Below are 12,945 nucleotides of genomic sequence, written 5' to 3' on the forward strand. Positions count from 1 at the left end.
ATGGTCACGTGACGTGGGCAAGAAATGACTTCATCGTTGTCCCCGCACGCTGATACCGGAACTCCTTGTGACACTGACCAACCATGATTTATACGTTCTCAGACTATTACTAGTCTCAGATAAGTTATTGACAAAGTGACGCACTCGAATGAAACGTAAGAAGGAAAAATAAAAGAATAAGTAAAACGATAATAAAGCACATAATTCATAGTAATTTTCATATGTGATTATTTATTGATATGTATTATTGATATTATATGTAACTAAATCTTTGTTATGCGATGTATTTTTTTATATTATTATTATTATTCGAAATTTGAAAATGCAATAATTAAGAAAGATGCACCGACAAATAGTAAAAATTAGATTGGTATAAGCCATTAGTATTCGATGTGGGAATTGTGTATATCGATACATAATTTATTATTACTAGTAAATCACCAATTACTATATGAGCACGGTACATTAAATACTACAAATACTACGTGATTTAAGGTTGTTTACTCCGTGTACGATCACTCACGGTAGCGCCGGAATATCAAGTTGCGCGTTCTGTTGCCAGTTCCATATATGATCTTTCTAAGGTCACAACAAATATTCATGCCTTTTAGGATTTGACATGTGTGACATGATTGAAATTAGTTGAACTTTTCGCGTACACAGCAACACACAAAATAAATAAAAAATAATAAAAAAAAACGTGTGTGTTGAGAGTGCATGACCCCGTAATATGACCTCCACTCCCAAAGTCGCTTCACAAGAAATTGAATGAATCGAACAGAGTAGTTTTGTTAGTGAGCAGTGAAGTGAATAACTTTGGAGAACGTCCAACAAAAGCTACGTAAGTGCAGAAATTACGCGAGTTGCAGTGCGTTACGATTGTAAACACATAGTGTACCGCAACCATCGCGATACATTAGTAAATGTTACTGTTTGTTTTACTGCAGATCGGAAGTACACACCTTCGTCATAAATTAATTAACACGTGACTGCATACTCATTTACAATTAATAATAAACACTCTTACATCACTTTGAACACTTTGAGGAAGCCGCTATATTGCACATTTATTTATTCGCCAAAATGGGGTCGATAATTATTGCTGTTCAGAATTTAACAGATAATTGTCAATTTTTTAGATCGATATAAGATAGGTTGGGCCACAGTCAATATTTGTGAGGTTGGGAATTCTCTAATAATTCTCTGATAATTATCAATATTAGATCGATATTAGTCAGGTCGGGCCATAGTCCAGATTACTGAAATTGGAATTCTCTGATAATCACCCGATAGTGAATATATATATATATATAATCCCGCCTTCATGCCCACTTTGTCCGATTAGTTAGTGTATTGTGATGGTGGGAACTACCCCTCCATTTGGGAGAATTGTGTAATATTTATGTAAGTATTTTCTCTCAGTTCGTGACACAAAGTGCATTCAAGAGAAACTTAATACTCGCCTTCTGTTGCATACATATTGAATAACGGACATATTGCATTTACATGTGACTATCAGTTTAATTCATTAGTCTGTGTACAGATACTAGAGATACTAGATTCTAGAGTCAAAGAAACACTCTAAACCTACGCAATGTAACTTGAATGGTTGTAAAGTCAATATAAAGAAGGAAATCCAATGCATAAGAAACTTTTGTATTTAAAATTGTACAGAAATTACCCGTAGGTGGGGTCTTAGATATACGTAACAAATAAAAAACACCAGTACGCGTGTTCACGGACTGCTATCATCTGTTGTCGATGTTATATACGTGTTACTAGTATTTTAATTACGCAATCACCTATTTTGATGTCACTGTGCAGCCAGTCCCTCTATCACCTGTCTAGAAACACCAATTAATTGTATCAATCAGTTCAATTTTGCGGGCATGGCTTCATAAACGTGTTCCCGTTAAGAGTTAATTAATTGCATATAAATGAATTAAATAAGATGGAACTAGTATTCACCGGAGACTAGACTCGGATTCAGTCAGGGTGATTAGTTTGTTTAACTATAATTAAGTAAAACATTCTTTTTAAAAAAAAATCGATGACTTGATTACGATATTGCGAAATCCACCACCACTATGTAATTACATCATCAATCATCTTAGAACTTAATTCATCGTAAAATAAATACGAAATTTCGACTTGAGCCGGTTTACATATTCATTAAAAAGTAGATATACCAATATAATCCCGAAATGTTGTGTTGTGTCATGAAACAAATGATTATTATGAGTCAGTAAAATCATGGAACTATAAACTTTATAGTTCCATGGTAAAATGTAGCGATAATAAAGTTCTTGGGAAAACCAAGTCCCGGAACCAAGTGAAGACGGATTTCTCTGAATGATCGTCATAGGCTGTTTTCGTTATCTTTCGTTTCAGTCCTGCACTTGAATCCATTTTACGTTCTAGTCGATTTATAATTGACAACTTTGCGTCCAAATCAAGCACACAGCGTTTGCATTTCACTGGGGGTAGCCACGCCAACGCTAGATAAAAGACGCTGATAAAGTAAACAGGTGAAAGGTCGCTTCGTATTCGCTGTGTATAGATCGGCTAGCGGCTCGATGTTACCAGATTGCTCTGGGATTTTCGAATGGTAAACTGCTACAAGATGTCCCGATTTTATTGGATTCAGCAAAGTTTTTAACACCTAGAACGATTGACATAATAAATTGTTGTAAAAATCCAGGTTGGCTACTGTGATCATCGGACGTAAACACTTCGACGCTGTGAACCATCAAACGGCCCGCCGACTGTGGTCATTGGTTGCCGTTGTCTGCTGATAAACCATCAAAGAGGCACACCAAGGGGTTGTCGTTTCGCCTCTCTTTTTCACTGCACTATTAAACTGGCGTCGCTTCTGTGGCAAGACATCCCAGAAGTTATTTTCTTTCTTTTTTTATTCCGAAGAGGATGTGACTTCTCATACTGGACATTAAAATTAAAAATCGGAAAAAAACATGGGATCGGCTCATGGCCGCGTTTCTTTGACGGCAGTGGAACACCGTACAATTTTCCCGGGAAACGTATCCGAACTGCGGTGACTTACAACTTGGTAAAGTTAAGGATCTGACTGTAAACAGTGGAGAAGACATTTGATGAAGTTTGTGTTTTTAGGACATTTTTTTATTTACAGTGGAACACTGGTGTGGCGTAATAGGCTTGTCTGAATCACAATGAGTTGTGGGGTTAAGGTATATTTGGGTATCTGCTGTTTCGTTATATTCGGTGAAATATCTTTGTTTACATTTCTATTTTATTTTTATATTGTCAGACGAGAACGTGCAGCTGTTGAAGCCATACAAGCTCTTAACAACCATGCCTCGTAAGAAGAACAGTTTTCGGAGGCCCAAGAGTTACTACAAGCAATTTGAAAAAAAAGTCCAGTGAATGTGATGACTTTTCACAATCGCATGTTACCATTGCTAATGATGCTACAATGCAACAGATAAGAATTAAATGTGGAAGTTATTATATTCTCAAAGTGCTGGAAATGCTATGTGTCTTAGTAAACAAACGGTTGATGAATTGAAAATGACCGGTGAGTTGAGTCGCACTTATTTTTATTTTATGTGAAATTGTTATTCACTGTAAAGTTTTCCAGAAATTGGTAATATGCTAGTAATTTAAAATTTATCTTACGAGTTATTTTTGTTTTGTTTTTCCCAGTGCATTCTTTTGTAGAAGTATCTAAATACCTACTAAACCATGGAGTGGATTTTATATTGAGTGAGAGGTTCCGTCAAGACCCACTACAAGCCCACTTCAGTAAGCATCGGCACAGAGGAGGAGGAGCAAATAACCACCCAACAGTTATGGCTTTTGGGTATCAAGAGAATGTCATCAGACTTCAAAAATCTTATCACATGCAGTGCATCACAGGCAATACAGGGAGACACAAGAGAAGGCCCTTACAGCATATAGTAGATGATACTCCTCCTCTTCTCTTCCCAAACAGAAGTGTTAGTATTTCTGTTTTTGAAAACAATGTAAAATAGTAAAAAAACAAGATATACTAATATATTGCTGTTTTTTGTATTTATTGTTAGATGTAAATAAGTTATAAATAAATAAATACAAATTTTAATTAATTTTGCTTTTGTGCTTTCATTGCCATTTTCTTTAAGTTGTAGGGAATGTAATCAGCAAAATATCTGAGTGCCTGCTCTTCCTCAATACTTAGTTCACTTGTGCTTGCTGCTTCAACTGTTTCAGACTGGTAGTCCATGGTGTCCGTTCGGGTTCTTGCCAACACTGCAAAGTTAAAAATGCATGTTCTGAACAGTTGATCTATATCTGTGTCACTGGGCCGAAAATCCATAAATACATTAATTATGTCATCTGTGGTTTTTCTGTCTATCCACATATTAAAAAAAGCATGCCAAACCATCTTGTGGTGTAAGGCCTTTGCAACAACAATTTGTTATACACTGCTGGGTCTGGTAAAACCTGAAACGGAAAAACTTAATTATTGCACATGGTAATTGCATTTTTTAAATTACTATATTTTTATTTTAGGATATTACAATGCTCTTCCTTCATGGATACTAGATGGCTAGTAATAATTCATATTCAGTACATTTGAGTTGAAAAAAATACTTATTAAGCTTATCTAAAAAAAATAATCAGGCCCACAAAAAAATTCTTTGAGCCTATCTTAAAAAAAATTATAACGTGGCTCTATGGAGATTAAACCTGTAATAAAAAAATGTCTACCTGATCTGCTGTGTTCTTCACTGGACCTTCTTTTCACAGATTGAATATTGCCAGTTTGCTAGTGTTCAGGAACTGAAAACAATGTAATATAACCATGAAGTATACAGATTACCATAGATAGAAACTAAAACTTATAAATAAATATATTCATAATAAATCATTCATATTTTCATATTCGTCAAGACATCGTGAGGATTTTCGGTCAACAATACTCATTCACACTTTCACAAGAGGCAAGTTGGTAGTGATGTCGACTTCTTGTTATCGTATCTGCCCAGTTTGATTCATACACGGCGAGTCTGCCGACCCAAATAAAAAGCAATAGGCTCTTTTTCGTATAATTATTGTACTCAAATTTATTGCCTCCTCCTTGCCCAAGATATTGTCACGGGAGCGCCGTGAAACGGAAGTACATGCAATCTCAGACAACTAATAATCGTTGGAGATGCAACCAGCTGCCTGATGCAACTGTGCTAAAAATATGAAAAAAAATTCGAACAACATTTAGACCAAACATTTACTAATTCTCCTCGATCATACAGCAATAGTAACGGACATACCTTTGACGTTTGTATCATGAACATTTTTCATGTGCCCCTTGAAGCCACTTAAACTTTTGTACTGCTTGTCGCAAGTCGGGCAGACGTAGACGAAATTTCTCCGTTTAGCAGATTCGCGTACATGTACCTTCATATCGTCTGGAACATCGGCAGCATTAGAGGGGAAAAAGTCTTCCTGTCCCATCACAAAATCCCATTCGATATCTTCGTCCTCGAAGCCAACAAAATCATTTCCGTACTTCCACGACATGCTGCTCAAAAATCGACTTCCAATGTTTTGATTCTGGTTCTGAAAACTTCTGCGCAACCGCACAATTTTTTTTCGCAAAGCATGTCGGGTAAATCATGATATGCGGGTCAACTTGAAGATGACCCCTGACAAGTTGCGTCAACTGCGGATTACGTATAGGTGTCAATGGTTTATTTACCCGCTACGCGCAATAGGACAATAGGACAGCGGCCGTTTCGAGACCGGTGGTAGAGGGACTGTGTCTGAATTTAGGAAATTATTGGATACTGTAATTCGTTTCATTGTTTGCGCAGACACTGTAAACAATGAACGTACACGTGAAAGACGTCAGATTACATGTTGATAACAGCTTTATTGAAAGTGTTGCACCAGGAAATCACACAAGGCGACTGTAGTATTTATTGTTCACAGTTGACTTTTGTATTACTATACGGAACACAGCCAGACCTGCATACAAACTTTGGGGGACACACAGTAGGTTCGGATAACCGAACATTTCGGATAATCGACGTTCGGATAATCGATGTTCTACTGTACTAGTGTAACGTGCAGATAGACACACATAGAGACACGCATGTATGTCATTCACTGCGTTCTTTTATTCCAAGTTCATACTATGGTTAAGATAACATAAAACAAAAACAAAACAAACAAAAAAAAGAAACCCTGACTAGAACAACTTTAAATTGAGTGAGATACAGTGCTCTCCTCAGCTTCAGGTTGCCATTCACACAGCTCGAGCTCAGAAAATCAAGAAATGGTTTTCAAACTTCTAGAGACTGATAAAGATTGAAACTGGGTGAAATTGCAGACAGCAAACGAAAAGTGTTTGCAAACAGAAGTTTACAAGATGGAGTCTGTCATGTCACATGACCTCGGCAAAAGAAGTGTTTTCTCAAAATTACAAAATACATTGAAATAATACATTACATATCCTCTACAGAAATTAATAATAAAAATAAAGAATTTACAATACATCTCAAAGGTAGAAATATGAATATTTAAAGAAAATATAAATAACACTCAAGGATGAACAGCGCCCTCACACACTCAAGAAGGGTAAACAGCACTCTCACACACTTCCCTGCTTGAAGGTTGGTGCCCTCAACAACCAAACAATGAATAGAAATTACAGAACAGAAGTTTTGTAATAATCAAAAAGATTCATGATGACATCATGACCAGTTAACAACTAAACCAACATGAACTGGATCCACAAAGACGCGCTAAGAATACGACGCGCATCAAATAGAACAAATACAGTGGCTCCAAATGCAGGTTGCGTTACGCTGTTGTGAAAGGGTCATTATCATATTAACACTTAAACGTGTTCATTGAACACAAAGAAGAAATTACAAAGTACAAAGTTCAAATAGCAAATAACCCAATACAAATTACATTTGCGTTACATTACTGTGAAAGTTAAACATGGTTTATCCCAGATAACATCTGCATCATCAGCATATTGGACTGGGCCAAATTAGCATGGCTTTGAACCATATTTGCTAACATTTTAGGATCATATTTTATACACACAGAAGTTTCTTCGATGACTGATTTTGGTAAATTATGTGGGTTGGAATGTTGTCCAGCTGTAACACGAGTTGATCTTCGAGGTTCACTTATTACGTTTTCTGAACTAGTCAACTTTTCCGCTGATCTATCATGAGGAGTTTTATTAGCAATGGTTTCTGTTTTAAGGCAAATACTTGGTTGCTCAACCACTTTATCAGGAGGTATCAGAGGCTTTGTAGGTATGCTTGGATTAGACCTTTCATTGTTATCCACATTAACTTCAGCAGAAGGAGGAATAGTACGCAATTCACACCTGGTCTCACTATCAATACGAAAGTCACACTCTTCATCTTCAGAGTCACTGTCAGATATTTTTTCAGACTTAACATCTTCTTCTGTGGCACTGCCAACTTCCATGTCTTTGACAAGACTTCTGGAATCTAGCAGCTCAGTTCGATGTACAGTCTTGCGCGGTAGCCCACCAGTGACAGGTTCCACTACATAAGTATTTCCACCAGTGTCAAGTCTTTCAATGACCATATATGGTTCAGGATTCCATTTATCTTGGATCTTATTGCGCCCTATCACTCTATTCTTTAAGAACACACGAGCACCAAGCTCCAAATCAGTTTTGTCAGCTTTACTATCATTCCTGACTCTTCTTCTTAGAGCTTCTTTCTCAGTCTTCCGTGAGGCCATTTCAAATGCATTTGTTAATCTTCTGTGATGATCGGCTATCCATCCATCTACCGAGCAATCATCCTTGCACACATCAATGCCAAGTAGATGATCGACAGGAAGTACAGGTTCTCTGCCAAAAAACAAATAGTGAGGAGAGTAGCCAGTAGATGAGTGTAGAGTACAGTTGTATGCATACACTAGCTCGGGTAAGTGCTCAGACCACTTTGACTTCTTCTTCGGAGGGAGTGTGCGCAAACGATCATGGAGAGTGCGATTAAATCGCTCACACTGTCCGTTGCCCTCTGGATGGTATGGAGTTGTGCGACTCTTTGTGATATTGTAGATGTTACAAAGTTCTCGAATAATTTTGCTTTCAAAATTACGGCCTTGATCGCTATGAATTCTACGAGGTACTCCAAATCGAACAAACCAGTCACGAACTAAGATACGAGCTACTGTTGTCGCTTTCTGATCTCTGGTTGGTATTGCTTGAGTGAACTTGGTGAACACATCTGTGAGCACAAGAACATTCTCAACACCATTCGAGCTGGGTTCTAGTACAGTGTAGTCCATAGCAAGTATCTCCAATGGCTTTGAAGCAGTCAGGGATCCCATGGTGGGATGGAGCCTCTTCCCTGCTTTGGCCAAAGTACAACGTTGACATCTATTACAGTACTCAGCAATCTCTCCAACCATTCCTGGCCAGTAACATCTTTCTCTCACCAATGCTGTTGTCTTCTCAGCTGCCTGATGCCCAACCTGATCATGCACTGCATTCAACACTTGGTTCTTGATCTGTTCTGGGAGCACTAGTTGTTTCACTTCTCTACCAGTGTCATGGACAATTCGATACAGCACACCTTCATCTTCCATGATCCGTTTCCAACACCGGAGCAACTTACGTGCTTGTTTGGTTTCCCTCATTAGCTGACGCTTAGTAGGAGGGTGCCTAGTTTTCCAGTAGAACCAAAGTCTGCTGATATTTTCATCTAGCATCTGCATACGTGATAAGTCAGTCTTAGAGATAGACGGCAAAGTAGAAATTGTCTTTGGCTCTGTGTTTTGAGTTCTAACGCGAACTTCTCTAAGCAACACTTCAGTAGACATCCTTTCAGAACATGCACGAATGGAGTCTTCAAGAACAGTGGAAACAGGAGTATCAAGAGCGTTTTCAGCAAAATGTTCACTTCTGATTTCCTCCAATGTAACAGATAAACAATCATCCCCATGACTAGTTTTTCTACTAAGAGCATCTGCATTTCCATTGCTCTTGCCGGACCTATATTTTACTGTGAAATTGAACTGTGCAAGGTCAGCTGCCCATCTAGTTTCGGTGGCACCTAGTTTCGCTGTTGTCAGGAAATAGCTTAATGGATTGTTATCAGTATAGACTACAAATTCAGCTCCAATAAGAAGATCTCTGTATTTTTCAGTGATTGCCCACTTTAATGCAAGCAACTCTAATTTCATACTGGAGTAGTTCTGCATATTGCGTTCATTAGGTTTTAAACTTCTACTAGAATACCCAAGTACAACAGTTTTATCACCTTGTTTCTGTGACAAAACAGCGCCCAACCCTAAAAAACTAGCATCAGTTTCTAAGATAAAGGGCTGTTTGAAATTAGGATAGCCCAAGACTGGAGGGGATGTCAGTGCATTTTTCAGTGCCATAAATGATTCTTCACAAGACTGGTTCCAACATTCATTGACATCACATGACCACCCCTTATTGGTAGTAACTCTTTTCTTCCTCCCTTTCTTTGACTTCCCTATGACATCATCAGGCTTCTTTAGTAAGCTGTGGAGTGGGGCAGCCACTTTAGCATATTCTGGAATAAACCTCCTGTAATACCCAGACAATCCAAGAAACCCACGTAGTTCACGTTCTGATTTTGGCCGAGGCCACTCTTGAACTGCACGCACTTTCTCCGGATCTGGGGAAACACCATTACCAGACACCACATGACCCAGATAGCGTACTTTAGTGTGAAATAAATGACACTTTTCAGGCTTTACCTTGAGATTGAGCTTAGTCAAACGAGAAAGTACTATATCGAGTCTCGATAGAGTTTCTTCAAAAGTAGAACCAAAAACTAAAATGTCATCAAGATACACAAGAAGAGTCTGAAAATTGATATCACCAAATACTTTGTCCATCAACCTCATAAAGGTGGCAGGAGCATTACATAGACCAAATGGCATTTTGGTATACTCAAAAAGACCTCCTGTACCTGTACGGAATGCAGTCTTCTCAATGTCCTCCTCAGCAACCGGAAGTTGATTAAAACCATGTGCCAAATCCAGGCTACAGAAATATTTGGCGCCTCCAAGTACTTCTAAAGCTTCCTCTATCCTAGGTAAAGGATACGCATCTTTGTGAGTCTTCATATTCAAGGAGCGATAATCCACGCATAACCTCAGCTTACCATCCTTCTTTTTTACTAAAACTATTGGTGATGCATAAGGGCTAGACGACTCTCTAATAACATCTCTCTCTAAAGATTTCTGTAAGTACTCCCTCACCTCATCCCAGTGATGTGGTGGGACTCTACGATGTGGTACTTTAACAAGCTTATCATCAGTGGTAATTATTCGATGCTGTACTAAATCACAAAATCCAATATCATCCTCATCCTTACTAAATGTGTTCTGATATTTATCAATCAGCATATTTAACTTGTTCTTCTGGACTTGACTAACATCACCAACATTCATTCTTGAGATAAGGTCTTGTACTTCAGGAGCTGTGACATCACTGCTTGGTGCTTCTGTCACTTGTACTTCATTTACATTCACAGCATGAAACCTAATAGTTGGCTCTAAAGAAACAGACTTAGCCACTCCCACTGGGGTGCGAGGGGTTAAATAAACATCACGATCACTGAAATTTGCAATTTGCATAGGCACCCTACCAGTATCAGTCACAGTCACATATGTTGCACCAATGGCCACTCCACTCTGCAACTCTGCAACATGAACTTCATTTCGCTCCAACAACACATTGTATGTCTGTCCAATGGGAGCAGGTCTGAGAGATCCATCAATTACACGTATAGAACGAGCAGGAATCAATACAGGTTTCTTCCCAGCAATTCTCACAGGTCTGTTCTCCACTGAAATTGCAAACACTTCTTCATTGTTTACAAACGTTGGCTTGTAAGCTTCTAGTATATAAAGAAAGTTAATCTCATTCACACTAAGCCCAGTTTGTATTTTCTCTCTAAAGTTATCACCATACTGCCCTACCAATTCATTTCTTATATCCCTAAAAACATTGGACCCTATAACACCAGGTACTCTTTTCTTTCGTGACTCAACAGGAGTATTGGTTGGGTCACGCACAACTAAGAAACCCAAATTATTAAATGTATGATTACAAATAGTAATAGACAGCTCCACATAACCAAGGTAGGGTATATCAAGGCCCTGAGAACCAGTTAACTTAATAAATGATGCAACATCTATTAACTCTGCTTTAACAAGATATTCTCTAAAAAACTGCTCCGTTACTGTTGAGACCTGGGCACCGGTGTCAAGTACACACACACCATCTGTACCTCCCAACTTTAGAACAGCTTCTGGACAATCTCCCACCACGCTATGTATAAATGAGCCTCCATCAATCCTAGTCTCACCTACCACACGGCTCTCTGCAGCAGGCTGGTTTAGTTTAAATCTTGGGGTTTAGGCTTTGGTTTGGACTTTCTCTTAGGGCAGTCTCGGTTTAGATGATCTGGTGAGTTACATGTCCAACATCGAGGTTTATTGTCAGTTGACACAGGTGAACGATTCTCAGGTTTCACAAATTTCTGTACCATTGATGTGAGGGTATCAACTTGTTTTGAAAGCATAGACACCTGTTGAGCCAGTGCTGCAACTTCTCCATCACTTTTAGATTGGTCGCTTAATACCTCACGAACAGCAGCTTCACGTTTTGCTTTCAAAGATTTGCCCCTTTGACCCATCAATTTGATAACCTGGTCACGAGCATCGAAAAAACTAAGTTCTGGCTGATCTGCATTCAGTCTTCGTAACTCCATTCGCAAACTGTCATCTCGAACAGCTTCAGCTAAACGACTTTTTAACTGACTTTCTCTACCTGGTTTGAATGACGAATCTAGTTGTACGATTCTGTCATACAAACAAACTAACTGCAAGGAACATGAAATGATGTCTTCTCCATCAGACTGTGTATATGCAAAGAACTGTTGCTGTAGCTGGGGTAAACTATCACCGTCACCAAACACTCTTATAAGTATTGCAAATATCTTACTTGGATCACTTTTGACGGCATCTCCACGACCAAGTATCTCACGTCTGGCCTTACCAACAAGATGTTCAATGAGAAATGCAGCCTGTTCACTCACATCTAGTCTTCTGGAGGATATAACTGCTTGGGCATCTTCAATCCAGTCCTCTACTGACAGATCACTGGCTTTTTCAGGCTTGTCATGAAACCTGTCAAGTTTCCTACTCGGAGACATGTACACCACCTTTCCCATACCAGTACTAGAGTCTGCACTGACCTTAGATGTCTCTCGTTCCAAAGCAATCAGACGCTTTACCTCCATACTAGATGCTTCAGCATCTGCCCATGCTGCAGCCACTTCCTCATCTTTTTGTGTAACAGCCAACTCCAATGCTTTAATTCTCTGCAACATCCCTTGGACATCAGCCTCAGTAGCAGCTTGCTCTGTATCAGACATGATAGTAGGATATACAGCAAAAAGAAATTGTGAACCAGCAGTACACAAATAGCATTAAACTAAAATAATCTACACTCAAGTACTAAATACATACAGTGTGACCTTAATAACAGATTATCACACAGTAAGGGATCCTATACTACTACATTCACACAATAACAGCTTCAAGTAAAATTTTACAGTGCACCACGTGTAAAAACATACACTGCAGCGATCTACTAAAAACAAACACTGTGAAAATTCTGTGAAATACACAAGTACAAAATAAACATTCAAACAATTATTGTCAAACAAACTTCAATAAAAGAGTCTATTTGAAAGAGTTCACACAAACTTGTCTTTTCATCCTTGATGATGTGTCATCCGCCCAGGTTGAACATCAGTGTCTTCTATGAGAACACAGTAGCACAGTTCAGGTGAAATGTAGCACACCACCCAGGAAACACACTTTCAACTTGGCCTTAATTCTCTCTTCAAGTCAGGGTTTAAACCATGTAGAAGTCGC

General features: G+C 38.6%; 1 protein-coding gene and 1 long non-coding RNA gene across 3 annotated transcripts; both read right to left on the reverse strand.

The window, feature by feature from the left end:
- Positions 1 to 4,035: 4,035 nt before the first annotated feature.
- LOC146740889 (uncharacterized) lies at positions 4,036 to 5,601 on the reverse strand. 2 transcript variants are annotated; one of them, XR_014929916.1, is made up of 3 exons: positions 5,289 to 5,601; positions 4,729 to 4,800; positions 4,036 to 4,266 (listed from the first exon to the last, which is right to left on the reverse strand). It is a non-coding gene; the product is annotated as an uncharacterized LOC146740889 (long non-coding RNA). The 2 variants fall into 2 exon arrangements; XR_014929917.1 differs by lacking the exon at positions 4,036 to 4,266 and adding an exon at positions 4,293 to 4,461.
- A 5,661-nt stretch (positions 5,602 to 11,262) lies between these two features.
- LOC146740890 (uncharacterized) lies at positions 11,263 to 12,440 on the reverse strand. The gene has a single exon (XM_085501885.1). The coding sequence runs from the start codon at positions 12,438 to 12,440 to the stop codon at positions 11,400 to 11,402; it is 1,041 nt and encodes a 346-aa protein (XP_085358011.1). The 3' UTR covers positions 11,263 to 11,399.
- Between the last annotated feature and the right edge of the window lie 505 nt (positions 12,441 to 12,945).

The sequence above is a fragment of the Saccoglossus kowalevskii genome, chromosome 7 (assembly GCF_978046115.1).
Source record: "Saccoglossus kowalevskii chromosome 7, keSacKowa6.1, whole genome shotgun sequence".
NCBI classification, from domain to species: domain Eukaryota; kingdom Metazoa; phylum Hemichordata; class Enteropneusta; family Harrimaniidae; genus Saccoglossus; species Saccoglossus kowalevskii.

Coding starts and splice junctions, on each gene's coding strand:
- LOC146740890 (XM_085501885.1), bottom strand. CDS start 12,440: ATGTCTGATACAGAGCAAGCTGCTACTGAGGCTGATGTCCAAGGGATG.